The sequence below is a fragment of the Caretta caretta genome, chromosome 3 (genome assembly GCF_965140235.1).
Source record: "Caretta caretta isolate rCarCar2 chromosome 3, rCarCar1.hap1, whole genome shotgun sequence".
Classification (NCBI taxonomy): Eukaryota; Metazoa; Chordata; order Testudines; family Cheloniidae; genus Caretta; species Caretta caretta.
Genome location: NC_134208.1, coordinates 66,217,849 through 66,239,388, shown reverse-complemented (window position 1 = coordinate 66,239,388; position 21,540 = coordinate 66,217,849). Strand labels below are relative to the sequence as shown.

Below are 21,540 nucleotides of genomic sequence, written 5' to 3'. Positions count from 1 at the left end.
TCCCCTACCATCTTTGGCAGACAACTTTTGTCTTTTCCAGGAGCTGGCGAAAAGGGTTGCAGACATTCTCCAGATACTACTGAAGGAAGTCAAGGATGCCCACCATCAGCTCCTTGACATCCTCCACTCTTCATCGTCCTCAATTATTGCCCTCCTGATTATTGAGGCCATTTTGGACCCGGCAAAGACTATGTGGCAAACCGTGGCATCAGTGGAGCCAACCAGCAAGTGAGTTGGCAAAAAATACTTTATCGCCGCCAAGGAATCTGAATTCCTGTTTTCCCTCCCAATTCCATCGTGGTGGATGCCATCAACTCTCTTGGCCAACAATACCAGTCAAGGGCTGCCCTCTTTGATAGGGATTGGAAGTGCCTTGATATTTTTGGCAGAAAAACGCACTCTGTCACTCTACAGTTCCATATCACCAACTACCAAGCCCTCACAGCAAAATACAACTACATAAATTACTCTAAACTGAATGACTTTCTGGAAAAGTTGCCAGAGGCACATCACAAGTCCCTTTAAGGCCATTATCCAAGAGCGTCAATTAGTAGCAAAGACATCGCTGCAATCTGCCCTCAACGTGGCCAACATGGCGGTTAGGTCATCACCATAGACGTGGTGATGCGATGAGCTTCATGGCTTCATTTGTTGGGTTTACCAAAAGAGGTGCAGTCTACCGTTGAGGACTTTCCCTTTGAGGGCACAAAGCTCTTTGTCGAGAAGACTGACACCTCCCTTGAAGTCAGGATTATACCTAAGTTCTCTTAGGCCTTGTCTACACAAGTTACACTGACAATCAAAAACCAGTATAATTACATTGTTTGTGCCTGTTCACCAAGGCTCCTTCTGTCGGCAGAGCATGTCCACAGTTGGTGCTAGAGAATCAACAGAGAGCAGTGCACTATGGGTAGCTATCCCACTGTGCTACTCACCACCTTGTGCAGCTAGGACTTATGGGAAGGCAGAGTGGATCACAGTGCATCATGGGTGCGGGCTCAATATCTCATGACGCAGTTTTTCCATCTCATCATTCCATGGGCTTCCGACTGCATTTCATGGCATTTTTCAACAACCCCTGTTTACTGTGCACCCACCATCTGTGTCTGAAAGGATGGATCCTGCACTGCTCTCTACTGTTGTAGTCAGTGTTATGAACACATCTGGTCATGCAATATATTATGAGCACCCAATCTGAACAGGAATCAGAGTTGCCTGATCTGCTGTGTGCCATGGAAAGAAAACACCAGATTACTTTTGGCATTCAGAGAGCAGCTGAACATGGTGGACCATCACTTTTGGGCTCCGGGAAAAAAGCACTGAGTGGTGGGATCACATCATTATGCATGTCTGAAATGGTGAGCAGTGGTTGCAGAACTTTTGGATGCGGAAAGCCACCTTCCTAGAACTGTGTGCAGAGCTTGCCCCAGTACTGCGGCACAAGGACAACAAAAGGAGAGCTGCACATGGTGATCGCTGTGTGGAAACTGGTAACTCCAGACTGCCACCAGTCAGTAGCAAATCGGTGTAGAGTTGGGAAGTCCACTGTTGCAGCTGTATTAATGCAAGTGTGAAGAGCCATTAATCGTATGCTGCTACAAAGGTCTGTGACTCTTAGCAATATGCATGAAATACTGGATAGCTTTACAATGGTATTCCCTAACTGTGGTGGGGCAACAGATGGCATGCATATCCCGATTTTGGCCCTGAACCATCTTGCGATGGAGTGCATCAGTAGAAAGGGGTATTTCTCTATGGTGTTATAGGTGCTTGTGGATCACTGTGGCAGTTTCACTAACATCAATGTGGGGTGGTCTGGGAAGGTGCATGACACATGGATCTTCATGAACACTGGCCTGTATAGAAAGCTGCAAACAGGGACTTTCTTTCCAGACCAGAAGATTCCAATGGGGAATGTTGAAATGCCTATAGCGATCCTAGAATAGGATCTTACTCCCATGGCTCATTAAGCCTTACACAGGAAACCCAGACAGCAGCAAGAAGCGCTTCCACAATAGGCTGAGCAGGTGCAGAATAACCATAAAATGTACCTTTGGCAGATTAAAAGCACACTGGCACAGCCTTTATGGCAGGTTAGACCTAAATGAGGAAAATATTTCCATAGTCATAGCAGCCTGCTGTGTGCTCCATAAGATTTGTGATGCTAAGGGTGAAAAGATTTCCCCCCCAGGTGGAGCGCTGAGACAGATCGCTGGGTGGCTGATTTTGAGCAGCCAGATACCAGGGCTAGTAGAGGGGCACAGCGGGGTGCTATCTGAATCGGAGGCTTTGAGGTACAATTTTGGGAATGAGCTCCAGTAAGGTCTTTCTATACAGTACTCTGCAATGCTTTAACTTGCTGCCTTGCATGAAAACTTTGATTCCTGATCATGATTTGTACTCGATAGATGATCAAATTGCCACTGTGTATTAATTCCAGCAGCAAATACGGTGTGTAGGAGACAAATACAGATTGGTTATCTTTCAGAGAGTATGTTTTTATTAAATACCAATTAACAACACATACAAAATGCTGGATGGGAAGGGAGATAACCGTGAAGGGCAGTGTAGGCTCATATAGCTGTGTGTAAGTCCAACTATCATTTTGGAAGCTGCCCGAAGGGGGGGAAGTGAACAGGGAACTAAGATGCTCTGGGAAGTTGCAAGGAATGTGGTGGGAGGAGTTTGTGGAGGGCATGGAAAGCAGCTCTGTACTGGCTACAGCGCAGGGAGAGCACACGTGTTCTGCCTGGAGTGTGATTAGGGACTTCAACATCTCTGTTTGCTTCTCCATCACTTTTATCACCTGCTCCTGGCCCTTTACAATGCGCTCCTCACTTTCCTTTCTGTCCTTCCTTTCTATTTTAAATTTTCCCTTCAGGGTCCCTCCCCACGCCCTGTGTTGTTGTTTTTTGGCGTCTGAGGATTGGAGCACCTCTCAAAATGTCCTCCTTGCTCCTCCTTGGTTGCTTCCTTATCTGGTGGAGGCGCTCCGCCAGTGTGTAGGAAGTTGCCCTGAAGGCAACATCTGCAGAATCACAAGGAACAAATAGAATCATGATTATTAGTGCATGCACGGCCTTGAATCATTATAGTAAAATGCACCTTTTTAAAAATACGAATCAGTTTCTCATCGTCCCTTGGCAAATACACAGCTAAGTGAACGCCCTAAGCATGATGAGTTCGGCCTGGGGGGAGGTGGTGGCGCTCAAGATGGGGCAAAAGATCCTGTTTTTTTTAAGGGTATCCGTGCAGATGACTAGGGACAATATTGTAAATTCTGCCAACGTTTTCCACAGGCAGGGGGTCGTTGAAGCTGATATCTCACTTCTGAGGGTAAAAAAGGGAGCATCTCCTGCATGTCTGCGGCTTCAGACCAGGTCCCTATGCTGCTTGCCTGTGTGCCACTTTGGTTCCTGCATAAGTGATTGTTGACTGACATAGGAGTTTCCTACGGGGGGGGAAGGAACAAAGCACCTCTGCCAAGGAACCTTCAGCAAAGGATTGGTGAGTATCTCCAGGAAAGATTCCCATGAAATCTCGGTGTGCATTAACAACAGTTCTACTACACTGCTTAGCTGCACAGGGGAATGTGAAGCACACACAAACACAAGCTAGTCTTGTACATTTCTATCCCTTCACCCACTTGAAGCGTGTAACAAAGCAAAGAACAGCTCTACCTCATATAATCGAGGGGCATCAACTCAAAAAGATCACTTACCAGAGCTCCCTCTCCTGCATCATGCATGCTAGACACGGACTGCGGGGACTGGCTAGACCCCTCCGGAGTGGAAAAGAGGTCCTGACTTACCGCACCACTCGATGACCCTGTCTTGTGCTCCACATTATCCTCCAACTCAACCTCCTTTAAGGAGCTCTTGGCAGCAGAGGTGGGGTTGCTGCCAAGGATGACGTCCAGCTCCTCATAGAAGCAGCAGGTATTTGGCGCAGCACCACAGGGACTGTTTGACTTCCTTGCCTTCTGGTATGCCTGCCTCAGCTCCTTTATCTTCACAAAGTGCTGCACTGTGTCCCATTCATAGCCCTTATCCAACATGCCATGAGAAATGTGACCGTAGGTATTGAAGTTCTTACGGCTGGAGCGGAACTGGGACCACACAGCCTCCTCTCCCCACAGTGCCAGCAGATCCAACAACTCAGGTATGCTCCAAGTTCACTAACCTGTAGAGGGGTACTCAATGCTGTCACACTCAACCACTAAAAGGTTCCTCAAGGATATAGTAAACCTCTTTCCTCAACCTGAACTTTCTATCTCCACGTGGGACGTAAACCTAGTACTGAAATGGCTCCTTTTGAACCTATGGCCACCTGTTCGCTGACGTACCTGACAATGAAAACAGCCTTCCTAGTAGTGATTACCTCGGCCAGAAGAATAGGAGAGAGAGCCACTCTGATGGCACATCCACCTTACACAATATTTTTTTCCATACAAGGTTACACTCTGGTCGCATCCAAAATTCATCCCTAAGGTAATCTCTCCATTTCACATGAATCAATTGATTCACCTTCCAATCTTCTATCCTACACCTGACCAAGGCAACAGGGAGGCTATACTACATACCTGAGATGTCAGGAGAGCCCTGACCTTCTACCTTGACAGGACAAGGGTCTTCAGGAAGTCCCCTAGATTTTTTTCTCTCCATCGCAGAAAGATCCAAGGGCTCAGCAATCTCAGCCAAAAGCTCTCTAAATAGGTCTTGCATTGCATCAGACAGTGTTACCAAAATCTTACCATGACCCTTCCAGGCCCCTTCCAGATGTCCTCATCTGTCACCTTCAAGAATGTCTCTGTCTCAGAGATCTGTAGAGTGGTGATACTAGCATCAGTCCACACTTTCACAGAACACTATGCAGTCACTTGAGTCTCTGCCTCCAATGCCATCTTCGGCCCCACAGTGCTGTCATCTTCTACTGACACAATTATGAAGTCCTGGCCCTCCAGAAGGGGTACTGCTCAGGAGTCACCTACAGTGGAGCACCCACAGGGACACTAGAAGAAGAAGTTATTCACCTTGTGCAGTAACGATGGTTCTTAGAGATGTGTTACCTTATAGGTGCTCCACAACCTGCCCTCATCCCCTCTATTGTGGAGTTCTTGTAAATGATTCTGCGGTAGAGAAGGAGCTGATGGGTATTAGCCCGTGCGCGCTGACTAGACTTGTGGCACAGCACAAGGAGAGACAGCACATGTGCAGGCCTAATGGCCACTGCTTCCAAAGTTCTCCAGTCAGCAGCACAGGTACACAAGCACCCCTGCACTGGGCACCCACCAGGACATCCATCGCAAAGAATATCATTACTGCATAAGGTGAGTAACTTTTTCAGTTCATCCTGTAGTTCTTAGTTTGCCATAAAAGTATGGTATCCTCTTTTGAAGTAGCAATTGATGGGACATTTTGAAGTGTGGTGAAATCTTTTAATTAGTAAAGAGAGCATAATCTTAACTTATTGTAAGATGCCTTTTTTGATAAGTATATTTACATCTTTAGCTTCTCAGTTACCTTACGACACAGTTGATTCCCTTGATTTTTTTTTCTAAAGAAATACGTAACTCTACATACTGAAGCATTTTTAGTATATGTAATTAAGCTCTAATTACACAAAGGGGTTCAGATAACATAATAAACCATTCATGTGTTGTGGCATTACCTTCTGGGAGCCAGTAGTTGTAGGGTTCTGAAGCAGGTACTCTGGGGATGGTAACTGGGACAAGAATGTCTAGCAACAAGACAGTTCAGGATTTTGCCTGAAGCAAATTAGAATTTTCTGCCTGCTACTGGAAACCCTAACGTCTCCAAGCTGTCCATTTATACTCCCAACAAAACTCCTCTCAAGTCTGCTGCTTCCCAGGTCATTGAGAGGAAAACCTTAACTGCATTTTTTAAGATAATATTAACACAAAAACAACATTGTTTCTAGAAATTCTAATGTTTGATGTACATAGTCCAGGGCCAAAACTGGTACCTTTTGCCCTGTTGGAAGGAAATCTAGTTTTGAAATTAACTGAGCACGTATATTATTGCCCTTTATTATAAAAAGACATGTATCCATATGTCTTTTCTAATATGTCATTATTTGAAGATACAGTCATTGAAACACACATTTGGGAAAGGAAAGAACTTGCTACCTCCAGGATACAGAAAACTTACATACTCTCTACAGTATACAAACTACTTATGTGAAGTGCTCAGTTATGGTGTGATGTAATATCTCCCAGGTACTTTGTAACATCTCGGGTGACCGTATGGAGTTACTGTTCTATGAAACAACATTTTTAGATGCTTTCTGCCTAATGGATAAGTTAAACGAGTGGTTTTCAAACTAGAGCCGCCGCTTGTTCAGGGAAAGCCCCTGGCGGGCTGGGCCGCTTTGTTTACCTGCCGTGTCCACAGGTTCGGCCGATTGCGGCTCCCACTGGCTATGGTTCACTGCTCCAGGCCAATGGGGGCTGCAGGAAGGGCGGCCAGCACATCCGGCGGCCAGTGCCGCTTCCCGCAGCCCCTATTGGCCTGGAGCGGCAAACTGCAGCCAGTGGGCGCCAAGATCGGCCGAACCTGCAGCTGTGGCAGGTAAACAAACTGGCCTGGCCTGGCCTGGCCTGCCAGGGGCTTTCCCTGAACAAGCGGTGGCCCTAGTTTGAGAACAACTGAGTTAAACTGAGGATGTTAAGCCCTAAAATTGAAGTAAGTTGGAGCCATGTGTTGCAACAATACCTCCTGAGTGTAGAGAAAGAGGAAAATCTCCTGAAACAGAGCAAAAGCGGACTGAGAAAACAGCTCATTGGCTTTTATTTTAAAATCCTCCTATAGTGGAATTAGTGTATCTGTCAAATAAGTAATTCTATATGTTCATTTGGTGCTTTTGTCCCCCTTTTACTTCCTACATTAGAGGTATCCTCATTCATTTGTGCTTACAAGTGATATTTTAAAAAACTAAAAATGTAGAGTTCTTTGTAGTATCATTGGAAACTAGGAAATAATCCTGGACATTTAGTACAAATTTCCACAATCTGTTACTGCAAATGGATGCCCTGATCCTTAAAAATGTTCCCCTGTAACAGATTTTACATTTTGAAATAAGCAGAGCCTTGATTCCTTATGTTAGTTGCCATTTTCCACTTTAAACCCTGTGGAGGGAACTATTTTCATGTACTGGAAATGTTTTGAAAAAATAGAATAGCTAGCCTGATAAGTCACTGACCTAGATTAGACTAGGCAGACTTTAAACAGAGAAAATCTGCATCACTAAAGAATAGGATATGCAGCAGAGTATCACATCTTGTGATGGGAGCTGTGGCTATATAAAAGGAGTCAAATACATAACTAGGGTTGGGGGGTTTTTCAGATTGCTTTTGAAACAAGTGAGGAAACTGTTCATATAACTCCATGATTTATAAAAACTATCTGTATGCAAGTTTAAAGTACTGCATATGCCATTGCTGGAACTTGGGAGTCACGTTTACACCTGCAAATTAGACTTATGCCCTTTATTGGTTTCGAAAGACAATAGGGGTATATAGACCACTGCAGAGATTAACTACTTTAAATAGGCAGGAGATAGGCCTTAGTTGAATAAGTCAGCCCCTAATGTTATGAAGTACCTTGTCTGAAACTGTCTTTTATGGGAAAAAGTATCCAAAAATTTGTAGCAGGCCACTCCAGGTGTCCTGGGCTGCTGCTAGCAAGGTTTCAAGACTGGGTGTATCTCAACCACTGAATTGATATACTTGATCCATCTTCTGGGGATGGAAAACTTCAGGTTGCCATACTAATGTTGCTAGACATAGTATAGCAGTAGCCTTTGCCATAGATAACTGGCCTGGCATGCCCCGGCAAGGATGGATAAGGTAGTGTACTAGGTTGTGTTTTGTATTTGCTCACTCTCCATGAGGGTGCTCGGGTGCAAGCTTCCACAATTCCATCCTGTCCCGTTTGTATGGGAAGCTGCTAGATGTTCTCATAACTGTGGGCTGCAGTGCCTTCAGTCTGCTTATTATGTGGCTCTCTTGCTCTCCTCCAGCCCATCTTCCACAGCCAGGGGATAGGACACTGGACTCAGAATTTAGACTTTCCTACCGCTCTCTCTCACTTTGCTACTGATTTGTAACATTCCCTAAGTCACACTTCACCATTTCTGCCTTAATTTCCCCATTCTCAAAATGAGGATAACACCCCCCTCTATAAGGCACTTGGAGATTTACAGCTGAAATGTACTCTGTAAATGCTAAGCATTATGGGAAAATAAGGAATAAGTTGCTGCAGCTTTTTGCAAGTCTATGTGGACACTGGCAGGAAAACAAAGGTTAATAGTTAATAAAACTAGAGTAAGAGTTTTTATCTCTGATTTTATTATTAAGATGAGAGAACATGCAAAAACTACCCACAAGCACATGGCTCTAGTTTTACTACACTATATATATGGACATACATAAATAGCCATGTCTGAAAACTAGGAAATATGTACCCCTTAAGTAATAGCTGGTTTTACCTTACATGTAGTGTAGGGACATAGAACATATACAAAAATATACTGCTTGGTAACATTTAGTACTGCAGGTTCCTTGGGAATTAAGAATAACAATTCCTTCATTTGTATAAGAAGTTACATTGTAGTGTGTTATATTAGAGGTTATAAATCAGTACAGCAAATTTTAGCTTTGCATCCTATGTCCCAGAACCCCTTTAGAAAAAAATGATACTGTGAAATATACAGCACAAGCACAAAGGAAATTGTTCTCAGGCAGCTCAGTGGCTAGTCCAATTAGCTGAATTTGTTTCAAAATATGAAACTTAAAATACAGCAGAACCCTGTAGTCAATCAGGGCCAGAGCAGATAATCAAAACTTTGGATAATGCAGAGACTGGGAAAGTGGGAGGCTACTGTTCTGTCTAGCAGCCACAGGAGAGATCAGCACACACAGGACCAGAAGTGGGTGGTGTTTCAGTTAATGGGCCGAGCCACATAATGAAGGATCAGATAAAAGGGGTTCTACTGTATTAATAAATTCTCAGTGTCCCTATAAAAAACTTTTTAAAAATATATATTCTCAAACAAAAAATGTACTCTGTCATGAGTCTTCTCCTTGTGGGTACTGCTGGGGAGCTGTCTGATCTGTTTTTGGCTTCCTACACAGAATTATTCAATCTAACTAAAGTCATACAATTTATGATTTATCTTATGACAGGGGACTATGCTGGTTAGTTGAACCACTAGTTTTATGTATTTATTTTTTATATAAAATAAATTGAGGCTGGGCAGATATTTTCAAGTTTGCATTTTTTTTTGTACCATAATTGGAGGGGGAGGAGTGCACACCCATGTGCATGGCTACCTTAGGACTTGCAGGGACTACCAGAGCCCACCGACACATATGTACTGCTCTAAATCCTCTGTACCATTTGGGTAAATAAATCATACTTTGCTTTGGAGAAAGTGCTTCTGTGTCACTACCCACTGTTCCTGGCCACAGACTCCAACTCCAGCAGGGCCAAGCCCAGTTGGCCCTTCGAGGTAAGCACAGTTGGCAGTCAGGGAGGGATGATACAGAGAGCCAGTCTGCAAGCAGTTGGCTGGTACAATTCCACTCCAATGAGAAATAGAAGCATAATCCTGGCACCTGCAGGAGTCCAGAAACAGGTCCCAGAAGAGAACCTATCCTGGTTTTGGTCCCTCTTAACTGGACTGTCTACAGCAATTTTCTGGTCTTTTATCACAGCTACCAGCAAACTACTTTTAAAAAATATATATTTGGAATGTAAAATATTACATTCCCTTGCTGCCCATGACTAAATCTCTTTCATGGCAAGCAGTCATACAGTGAGAGAACAGATAAGCTCTAGGTAGGGCTACACTAAATTCATTGGTAGGAAAATGGTTTAATTGCTTACTGACAATCAAATACTGCTGTCAATGTTTTGCTCCTCCACACCTTGTTCAGCAACCAATGCAGTCCATCATAGACTGCTTATTTTGCAGGTTTGCTGCAGAGATGCAAATTTGGTTGGGTGGACATGGCAAATTCCTTTACACTCAGACAAATCTTTTTCCCAAGCAAAATGAAAATTACTTTGGAAGCTAAGTTTTAACGCTTCCTTCCCAGCTCAAAAGCTACCTTAGCACTTATTATGAAGGCTTGATATTCTCTGTGCTAGAATCCTTTAATTTTATCTGAAGCAGATAATATGCTTGTCTCTCTCCTCTCCTCTCCCACCCCCCCAAAAAAAAAAGCACAACGCAGCTAGAGGCTGAATTCAGCCCCCAACCTATGCAGGCACCGCTCCCCAAGGATTTGTAAGTGAGGGCAGCAGTTGGTTATGAATATTTATACAGGGATGGGCTTGGTCTATACTTCTGTATTAAATCAACATAGCTATGTTAGCAATATGGAGAAAAAAATACACTTAACCATTTGATTTACATAGCTATACCACTTGACCACCGTGAACATGTCCTCTGATGGAGGTAGTGTTCCCATACCAACAGAAAAAACCTTTCCTCCAGCAGTGTAGGCTGCACACAAACCATGTCCTTATGACAGCATAGCTACAGTGACATTGCTATGGCTGTGTATTGTCAACATATAACTTAGGACTTTGAGCTGCGATTTTGATCAGACTGCCCCCCAGCAAAGGGTGTGGCTGGGTCAGAATTCAGATAATAGAGGGCTGTGCAAGATGCAGAGGTGTTCATTCAAGATGTAACATTTTTCTTTTTGATTTAGTTTTAAACCAACACCTCCACATGGTGTTCGGGCACTGCTTGAGGGGAGGTCTTGAAGTTGAGCACCTGGAGAATTTATAATCATTAAAGAGCCACTGACTTGTTCGTGTCAGTATGCCACTCAGGGACCAGTTATTACATGCAGTTTACCTCCAGCAGTTTCAAGGGGGTGGGTATCTTTCACTTCTTAATCTAAGCTGCTGTTACACTTTCTTAAACTGCTATCAACAATTCACTGCAGAGGTAGTTGCATTTCACTTGACATAATGGGGGATAGCTGTTTGTAAAATCTTTTTGTTTAGTATCAAGAGATATTATGCATCAAATGCAGCACAACTACACTAATCAATCATTTGCTACAGGGGTGAATTTTGAAATATTAGGAAATAGCCTTTCAACAAGTACCTTAAACAGCCTTCCCTTTGTGTCTGACCCTTCACCATTCCACTTTGTGAAGTTAAAAAATGGCCTATATTTTAAAGATCTCACACCTTCAGTCATTGTAACACGCTCCTCACCACCTCTGAAGAATCCAGGTTCAAAAGGTTTTGATCTAACAGCTGCAGATTTAATTCAAACAAGATTAGTTAAATCTTTTAAAACTGTTTACATTGGTACAAAGTAAATGCAGTATCCACAGTAGACCTTGAACACAAGCAGCCTCTGCATCCACAAGCTTCGCAAAACAGAGTATATCCCCTTTATCAAGTGAGATGGAGGGAAGAGCTCACTGCCAAACCACTACACCTTCCAGCACAGGATTAGAGCACACACACACGACATACTTTGTCCATGTTCTCTTCCAACATCTTAGGGCCCAAGAAATCCTGTGGCTGGCCCTACCACTACCCACTTTTCATCTGGGGGCCAACAGAAATTTGGGGGGGGATGTAGGGCCCTCCCCCCGCAGAAAGCAACAACTTATTTTGATAGATGTGTCCCTTTGGTACTTTCTACGGTGGATGTGGTGTTCTAAGGTAGTAGCAAGAGATGCCAGTGCAAGATTTTTTTACCCATGTCTAAACAACCTTTTGTGTGAGTGAAAAGTCCACAAAAATGTACTTACGTTGTCAAGACAAGTTGGAAAGAAAACATGAAAAGGGGATTTAAACAATTTACATTAAAAGAAAAAATTAGAAAGACAAGATGGGTGAGGAAATATCTTTTATTAGACCAACTTTTGCTGGTGAGAGGGACAAGCTTTCGAGCAACACAAAGCTCTTCTTCAGGTCTGGAAAGGGTATTCAGTGTGTCAACTAAACACAGGGTCAAACAGGAAACTTGTCTCCAACGTAAATTGATCCAATAAAAGATAATACCTCACCCACTTTGTCTCGCTAATATCCTGGGACTGACATGGCTACAACAACACTACATACAAAAAAAAAATTTAGTCATCCAAATAGTTTGACACAAATTAATAAGGCTTATTACTTAAAGAATGTTGGCCTTGTGTTTTGTGTTGATAAATGCAGAGATTATTCATTATATTACAAGCTGAGTATACTATTTCACACTATGATGCTAGCAAAAACTAATAGCTAGGGTCCTACTAAATTCATGGTCCATTTTAGTCAATTTCACAGTCATAGGATTTTTAAAGTCTTAAATTTCATGATTTCAGTTATATATATTTGAAATTTTAGGGTATTGTATTTGTAAGGATCCTGACCCAAAAGGAGTTGGGGGAGGGGGGGGTCATAAGGTTATTTTAGGGGCGTTGTGGTACTGCTACCCTTCTGTGCTGCTGCTGGCCGCAGCACTGCCTTCAGAGATGGGCAGCTGGAGAGCAGCGGCTGCTGGCTGGGAGCCCAGCTCTGAAGGCAGAGCCACTGCCAGCATCAGTGCAGAAGTAAGGATGGCATGGTATGGTATTGCTACCCTTACATCTGCAGTGCTGCTGGCAGGGCACTGCATTCAGAGCTGGGGGCCCAGCCAACAGCTGCCTCTCTCCGGCCACCCAACTCTGAAGGCAGTGCAGAAGTGAGGGTAAAAACACACAAGAGACCAGATTTCACGGGGAGGAGACCAAATTTTACAGTCCGTGACGCCTTTTTCATGACAATGAATTTGGTAGGGCCCTACTAATAGCCACTGGACTCCTCTCAGTGATGGGCAATATGACAGTATATACTAATCTTTTTCAATATATTTGACATATGCTACTTGTCTAAGTCTGAACAATCTGTAGTTGGTCTCATTTAGATTATACTCATCACAAAATTGTCAGTGTCAAACAGTCTTCATGACCAGTACACAAGCAAGTCAATGTGTATGCCATGCTCTATCTTGAACAACTACGGCTGCCTCCACATTTGGCTTTTTACATCTACATGTAATGGGTTCCGGGAGTGCTTCAGTGGCAAGTGTCTGTGTCATTAGTGTTGGAGAAATCTGTCCAGCCTTGTGATGCCAGCTATTTCCATGGGGGGAGAGAAGAGATGTCAGGTCAAGCCTCCATGGCATCATTCCAGATAAAGGTCTGGTAATCTGCATGCTTGGTATGTTGCACAAGACTATCAAATTGTGGGGAGGGCCTTGTTCCAGGTCTGTATGTATCACACACCATTTACATCTACTGAGTTAGCCGTTGTGTCAGAGAAGGGTTATCAGAAGTTCCTGCGCAGCTGAAATCAGCACAAGTATCTCCACCACAGTGCCAAAATTGGCAAGGCTTCTAAATTTGTGTGGATTTTTCCTGATAAAGTTTAGTTTGCAAACCATGCCAGATTCCTGGTTGAATTACACCCAGTCAGCATGTGTACTGCTGGCAACATTCTGCATAGTTGTTGTCCAAGTGCAGCTGCTTTGGCGTGGGCTGGTTTATCTTTCACACCAGTACATCCCCAAAGTTTGAGTTGTTTCCAACTTGTGAATAAAATTACTCCAGCCACTGACATTGCAGTTCTCAGAGACTGCACCACTACTTGAGGTTATTCTTATGAAAGCAACATGAAGTAGATGGAGAGTATCTGGTTCTTTGTGTGATAAGAATAGACTTCTTGTTCTACAACTCCCTCTGAAGTGAAAGATATCCCCTCGTCCAAGTCCCTTGTGACGTGGCTGAGGACACAGTCAAAGAACAAGATGAACAGCACTGGAGCAAGTACGCAGTCTTGCTTCACTCCATTCGCGATTTCAAATGCATCATAAAAGTCACCACTGGGGAGCACTTGCACGGTCATGTGGTCATGGAACAGATGGATGATTTGTATGAACCTTCTTGGGCAGCCCATTTTATGTAAAATAGCCCATAGACCCTCTCTGTTGACTGTATCAAAAGCTTTCATCAAATCGATGGAAACTGCATTCAGGTCCATGTTCTGCTCTAAACACTTTTCTTGGACCTGCCTTACGACAAAGATCATGTCCATAGTACTATGATCTGGTCTGAAACTACACTGCACTTCTGACAGATTCTCCTCAGATATGTCTGCAATGAGTCTGTTCAGTAAAGTGCGAGCTAGTATTTTCCCTGCTGTACAGAGAGCAATGCCTCTGTAGTTTCCATAAGCAGCTTTGCTGCCTTTGTTTTTGAACAATGATACAATAATAGCATCTTTGAAGTCTGGTGGCATTTCTTCCTCCTAAATGCTACTCAAGATGTCATGAAACACCTCGATGGCCTTGGAGCCTGCTGCTTTATAAAGTTCTGCTGGAATACCAGCCTTTCCGGATGCTTTGCCAGAGTTCTGTTGTTTCATGGCTTTCATAACTTCCTCCACTGATGGAGGGAAATAGAGATCATCTTTGATGGATTTCTCAGGTAAATGATCATTGTGTAAGCAGATCATAAATTACACATATAGACAAAACAACAAGCAGAGGGAAGATGTAAGGTAGATTTGCCATAATGAAATTAATGCATAGTTATACACATGTTAAAAGAGAGGCATTACTTTGACTTTTCAAGAAATTTGTGATGGCAATTTGACATGATTTACAAAAGTATCCATAATTCTCAGAGTTAACCACTGCATAATATCACATCTCCCTAAAAAAATCACTTAATCCCATCATAAAAATGTGTTGGGATGCTACAAATTTTAAATTTAGGCAGGGTTTTCCATTTGGGCCTCAACTATTTATTAGTTTTCTGTAAATAATTCTCACCTCAGAGTCAATACCTCTTCCAGTTCTTCTTCGAGTGCTTGCTTATATCGATTCCAATTGGGTGTGTGCGCATTGCGTGCACAATCGTCGGAAGATTTTTACCCCAGCAACGCTCGGGTCGGCTGAGGCGCCCCCTGGAGTGGCGCCTTCATGGCGCTGGATATATGCCCCAGCTGACTCAGCTTCCCCTCAGTTCCTTCTTACCGCATAGCTGATCTCCACTCTCCCTAGCATTCGCTTTATTACCTGTTAATAGTTTGTGATTAGTTGTTAATAGTTGTTAGTAGTTCTTAGTATAGTTAGACTTAGTTTACTTAGTGGGGTGGAACAGGGTCTTCTCCCCTCTCCCGGTACCGGGCCCATGCCTGGGTCTCCGGGCTTCAAATCCTGCTCGGCTTGCCTGAAGCCAATGCCAACGGGAGACCCCCACACTCTTGCCTAAGCTGTCTGGGGGAGTCCCACCAAGCGGACAAGTGCCGCATTTGCAAAGCCTTCAAGCCGAGGACCAAAAAGGAGCGGGACTTTAGACTGAAGCAGCTCCTTATGGAGGCAGCACTTAGCGTCCCTTCCTCCGCGCACCCAGACTTGGCGGCATCTTCGGTGCGGAGTACGCCTGCGGCGCCGATTGGTCCGGCACCGCGTTCGGACTCTACTAAAGACTTGAGGCACCAGGTCTCCCCGGCACCTCCACCACCACAGCACCGGTCCCTATCTCCGGGCCAGAAGAAGCAGCAGCCCAAGCGGGTTCTGACTGCTTCTTGTTTGTCGGTTTGACAGCCACCGACACTTCCTACACCACAGTTGGAGCCGCATCCATTGCCGGAGCGCACAAGACAAGCAACAGCTCCTGCACCATCTACTCCAGCGCCACAAGGGCCATCGAGTCCGGTGCATATAAGCCCCCCGGTGCACACTGCGGTCAAGCTGAGGCTGCCCTCCACGCTGGAGACCTTTTCAACAGCACGGGACTTGATCGCGCTCACAGAGCTGACTCCCCTGCAGCCAGCGGCATCTCCGGTGTGGGCAGTGCCGTCGAAGGGAAAACCGTCCCTGATACGACCACCGTTGCCGAGTGAAGCAAGACTGCACTGGTCCCGATCTGGGTCTCGGCACCTTTCATGGCATCGCTCGCAGTCCCGGCACCGATCTCATTCTCTGCACCAGTTGTACTCGCGACGCCGCTCCAGCTCACAGAGATCCGAATTGCGGTACGGCCGGTACCAATCGGACTCCCGGCACCGCTCCCGGTACCGGTCAGAGCAACACTCAACCTGGAGCCGATCCCGGCGCCGATCTCACCGGAGGTCACCATCGAGATCCAGATCAGGCTCCCAGTACCAATAAGACTGCAGGCACCGATCGAAGTCTCAGTACCATTCTGCATCACGCCACTGGTCCCTGGCACCATACAGCACTGGGGGACTCTGCACCGACACATACGGCACCGCCTTGGCGGTCATGCTCACAAGATGGCTACCACGCCCAGGAGCAGGGCGAGGACGGTGCAGGCCAGTGGCCTCTACCAGGTCCACGTACTTAGCCAAGTGTACGCGTTTTTCCTGCTGGTGCGCTCAAAATCATATGGCCCCGCTACAGGTATCAGTACCTATCATCTTGGACTACCTCCTGTCCTTAAAACAGCAGGGCTTGGCGATATTATCCATCAGAGTGCACCTTGCAGCTATTTCGGCTTTCCACCTAGGCAAAAACGGGCATTCAGTCTTCTCCAATGCCATGGTCAGCAGATTTCTCAAGGGGTTGGAGCGCCTGTTCCCATGAATTCAACAACTGGTCCCTATGTGGGATCTTAACCTGGTCCTCTCCAAACTCATGGCTGCCCTGTTCGAGCCTATGGCCATGCTCACTCCTGTACCTTTCCTGGAAGACAGGCTTCCTCGTAGCTATCACCTCGGCAAGGCGTGTGTCTGAGCTCAGGCCACTCACATCGGAACCACCGTATACAGTGTTCCACAAGGACAAGGTACAGCTGCGACTCCACCTGGCCTTGCTCCCTAAGAGTGGTGTCTGCCTTCCATCTCAACCAGGACATCTTCCTCCCCATCTTCTACTCGAAGCTGCACGCCTCTCGATGGGAACAACAGCTGCACTCCCTGGATGTTTGCAGGGCCCTCGCCTTCTACATCGAGCAAACAAAACCTTTCAGGAAAACATCGCAGCTGTTTGTTTCTGTGGCAGACCGGATGAAGGGCCTTCCCGTCTCCTCCCAGTGCATCTCGTCCTGGATCATATCATGCACCCATGCGTGCAATGACTTGGCTGGTGTCCCAACTACGCACCATACCACCCACTCCACACGGGCTCAGGCTTCATCTTCTGCTTTCCTAGCACACGTACCCATACAGGAGATTAGTAAGGCAGAGACTTGGTCATCGGTGCATACCTTCACCGCCCACTGCGATAATTCAGCAGTTCAGGGGTGATGCTGCATTTGATTCAGCGGTCTTTCACTTCCGGACATCTCACTCCAACCCCACCGCCTAGGTAAGGCTTGGGAGTCACCTAATTGGAATAGATATGAGCAAGCACTCGAAGAAAAGACAGTTACTCACCTTTGTAACTGTTGTTCGAGATGTGTTGCTCATATCCATTCCAAACCCGCCCTGCTTCCCCTCCGTCGGAGTAGCCGGCAAGAAGGAACTGAGGGGGCGCTGGGTCGGCTGGAGCATATATCCGGCACCATGAAGGCGCCACTCCAGGGGGCGCCTCAGCCGACCCACTGAGCGTTGCTGGGGTAAAAATCTTCCAACAATCGTGCACGTGGTGCGCACACACCTAATTGGAATGGATAGGAGCAACACATCTTGAAGAGCAACAGTTACAAAGGTGAGTAACTGTCTTTTTTAAAAGGTGAAGAAAAAAAAAATGTTGCAATAAAACTAAATCTCTCCCAAACTCTTTATTTTGTTAGAGGATAGGTCTCAGTGGTTTTGCAGTTACCTAAAAAATATCAGAATGCGTGAACACTACAGTTGCAAGTACTGTGCAGCACTTGCTCGCTTTCTCTGAGAGCATGGCTACACTTGCAGAGGTAGAGCGCTGGGAGTTAAACTAGACTTCAGAGAGCACAGCAGGGAAAACACTGCTGTGTGTTTACACTGACAGCTGCAAGCGCACTGGCGTGGCCCCATTAGCAGTTCTTGCAATGTCACAAAGAGCAGTGCATTGTGGTAGCTATCTCAGTATGCAAGTGGATGCAATGTACTTTTCAAATGGGGGAGGGGTGTTGGAGTGTGACAGGGAGTGTGTTGTGTGTATGTGGGGGGAGTCAGAGAGTCAGCATACTGTCTTCTACATTCAGACAGCAGCAGACCGCCCCCGCCCCCCCCCCCACACACACACACTCACAACAGCAGCATTCCACACTAATGGTTTGCTTTGTCCCAGAGCAGATAAGCGTGCCAGCTGTCAGAAACTGAGCTTTGAAAGGGGATAGCCGCATTCCTGTAGCAGAGTTCAAAACAATGAGAAGAGTGGCCACTTGACTTCAGGGGATTATGCGACGTTTCTGGAGGCCAATCACAGCACAGTAATGCAATACCTCTTTCACATGGACGCCCGGGCATTTCAGCTGGGGCACAGTGAACTTTATGCTTCTTGGGGAGGTGGATTACTAGGAGCACTCCAGCTGCAGAGTCCAGGCGCTCTACGTGCCTTGCCAGTGTGGACACATCGGAAGTTAGGGCACCTGGGGCTGCTTTAATGCGCTCTAACTTGCAAGCTTAGCCAAGCCCTGAGTCAAGTACAGGAGCAGGAAGTATCAATCCATTACAAACATACACTATAGTAACTGGCTACATCTGCTGTGCTGTGAGCAAAACAGGAATGTTTTCTACCCTGTTTCCTATTGTTTCTGTATTAAATCCTGTGCTCACTATGTTAAAGGCTCGCACTGACACTCAAGTCCACCAAACAATGTTATTAATTGTATGTAGAATGCATTCATTCTAGGTCACCCACCCACAACTGCAAGAATATGAAATTTTCTGAAAAGCTAAATATGGCCATTGAATATAATATACAAAACAGCATCACTAGAATTTTGATACATGGGGTTTCAGCAGCCTCTAAAAGCGGATAGGAGTCTTGGGTGCAGATTAATGGCAGGCAAATTTCTATTATGTTAGTTATGTTTCAAAATAATCTGCCTTTTGAAAGGGGGCAGGGGAGGAGAGGAGATTCAGAGGCCCGAAAAGGTGCTTCCTCTTTTTATTCCTCCATTCAGTCTTGATTTGAGTTTACTGTCCTCCTGGACAACCAGTTCCACACCACTCCTTTCAGAATCCAGTGATACTCCTCCCTGTGCAGCTGCAGCAATCCCCACAAAGCAAAGTTAAGTGTATTGCAACTCTTGTATCGTGTTAGTGTGTTCTGCTACCACTAGGCAGCTGGGCATGATGGCTAGTTAAATAAAACAAATAGCAAGCAACAACAGCAATGCCGAAGAAGGTTTTGATCTTAGGAAACACTTGAAAGTGACATAAAATAAGTCTTGACATAAAATATTAAGTATTTCACTTTATACGAAAGTGAAATCAGTTCAATATTCACAATAAAACACAAGGCATAAGATATGAAATATTTTCTACTGAAATAGGCAAAAGGTCTGATGTTAGCAGCTGAATAAGAGTTCCTGATACCACAAACAATAAAGACACTCTGCTTTAGAAATCAAGGTTTTTCAGTCAAGGATCTGACGTGAGGCTTGGATAACTGGTTTGCTTTCTAAAATGATTGGGGGCTCTGAAATCAGCAGATCATCTTCACCCAGTGAAGAACTCTGGTCAGTGTTCACGAAGTTGGGAATGTTAAATTTTGTAAGGCAATTCAGCTCCTCCTCCAGCCTTCCACTACTCCTTGCTACTTCCTGGAAGTGAATATTACTGTCCAGACCAGGGGCTTTATGGCTTTGTTTTGCTTTGTCCAAATGCTCCACTTCATTAATGTAAAAGTGAAAGAGTGACCTGGACTCTTCAGCTACTTGACGTGAAAAAACCTTGTCTGACTCCAGAGGTTTTCCAAAGTCTGCCATGAAGCTACTCACATGAAATCTTTTTTCAGAAGGTTCTGTATTGCTGGGGGAGAGGAAAAAAAGCAAAATTATATATACTAAAATAACCATGGAAATAAAAATAGCTATTAGACTTCAAAATGATTACCTCTGAGCATCAAATGTTACTTCAGCGGGCATCAAAATTGGGAATAAATACAAAAATATTCATTTACCTAGGGCATGTTTAAAAGACGATCTATCTACTTCATATTTTTCTGTTGTAAAATGTTTGTAGGTGTTTATTTCTATAGATGTTGTAGTGCTGGAATAGATCATTAATGCCAGCATTCCTATATTGTACTTTAATATGCTAAGTATTAGAAAACCCTGATCCTCCCATTTCATTGAATCTACTGCTAAATAACTCCTCGTTTAGTATTATGAGTAACAACAGTAATAATTAGAGCAGCACTTAACATTTTCAGAGCATTCTACAAAGCATTAACTGACATCTGTGGGATGTATGCTATGGGTACTGCCTCCATGTCTCTTTTGTGACTAGTAATCACTTGACTAGCAGGTGGTCAGCGGAGGCATCTATGAAGCTGAAGTCTAAGGGCCTAAATCTAGATAGGGGACGTATACTCAGCACTGCAATACCTAATGTTTAGGAGCCCTTGCTGCCTAGTGGAATCCACAGCCCTGAGTTAGGTGCACTGGCTCTCCAAACCATACCTGGGGAGGAGTCAGGTGCCTAAGAATGGGATTCACAAAGGCCAGCATGCTGAGCAATGAGCCACATAAGCTAGGCAATAGGTAAGGCCCTTCGTTATTGGTATTTACTGATTTTCCCAGAAAAATTCCCAGGGTTTTAAAAAAGCCAGTATTCAGGTGTTGCTGATACTTGCTGAAATTGTGGCTTTTCCGAGACCCGGGAATTTTTCACGGGGAAGCAGATGGGGCCGTACATACGGGCCAGTAGGGTTAGCAGGAGGCTTTGCCCAGCAGGGGGGCTAGTACTCCTGGGGAAGTCTTTCACCCCCCTCCAAGGGTGGAGAGAGGGAGATGAGCAACGGGCTAGGTCCTGCACGACTGGCGCAGGAGGTTCCTCAACTGCCCCTTGGTGTGTACACGCCCCTTCCCCCCAGCCACAACTGCCCTCTCACCGCCCTTACTTTGTTTTGGTTTTTTTGGTTTTATTTTACTAATTTTTTCCCCAATAAAAACCAAATACATTCCCAGGACATTAAAAAAAAAAACAAAAAAAACCACCACACCCAAAGCGAAGGGACTTCCTCCAAGGAAATGACAAGAGGGGTGTGCCTAGTCCCACCCCTCGAAAGGACTTAGGTGCCTATGTCTGAACCAGAAGGAAAATGCCTCTCTCTGCTTGGTATTCACAGCCCTAGACCCTCTCCTGCAGTTCGGCACCTAAGCCCTTTCTCACCAAAAAAATGAGGAGCTGGTGTCCCCCCATTATAACCTTATCGCAGTGGTTAGCGCACTCACCTAGGATGTTGAAGACCTTGATTCAAATCCCCCTTCTGCCTGATGTGGGTCTAAATCCCTGCTCCACATCTCCCAAGTTTCAAGTGAGAGTAAACTAACCACTGGGGTTATTCTGGGGTAGCTTGCTCTCTCACCTGTCTCCTGATGAAGCTATTCTATTATGTAAA

At 45.1% G+C, this 21,540-nt stretch overlaps 1 protein-coding gene across 7 annotated transcripts in view; it reads right to left on the bottom strand.

Annotated features, from left to right (window-relative positions):
* Positions 1–8,348: 8,348 nt before the first annotated feature.
* Positions 8,349–21,540, bottom strand: part of MRAP2 (melanocortin 2 receptor accessory protein 2) — a 51,907-nt gene continuing 38,715 nt past the window's right edge. For all 7 annotated transcript variants that reach the window (XM_048845109.2, XM_048845113.2, XM_048845112.2 and 4 more), the window contains one exon: positions 8,349–19,946. In XM_048845109.2, the coding sequence (XP_048701066.1) occupies positions 19,553–19,946 (394 nt within the window). In that variant the 3' untranslated portion in view covers positions 8,349–19,552. The remainder of the gene's footprint in view (positions 19,947–21,540) is intronic.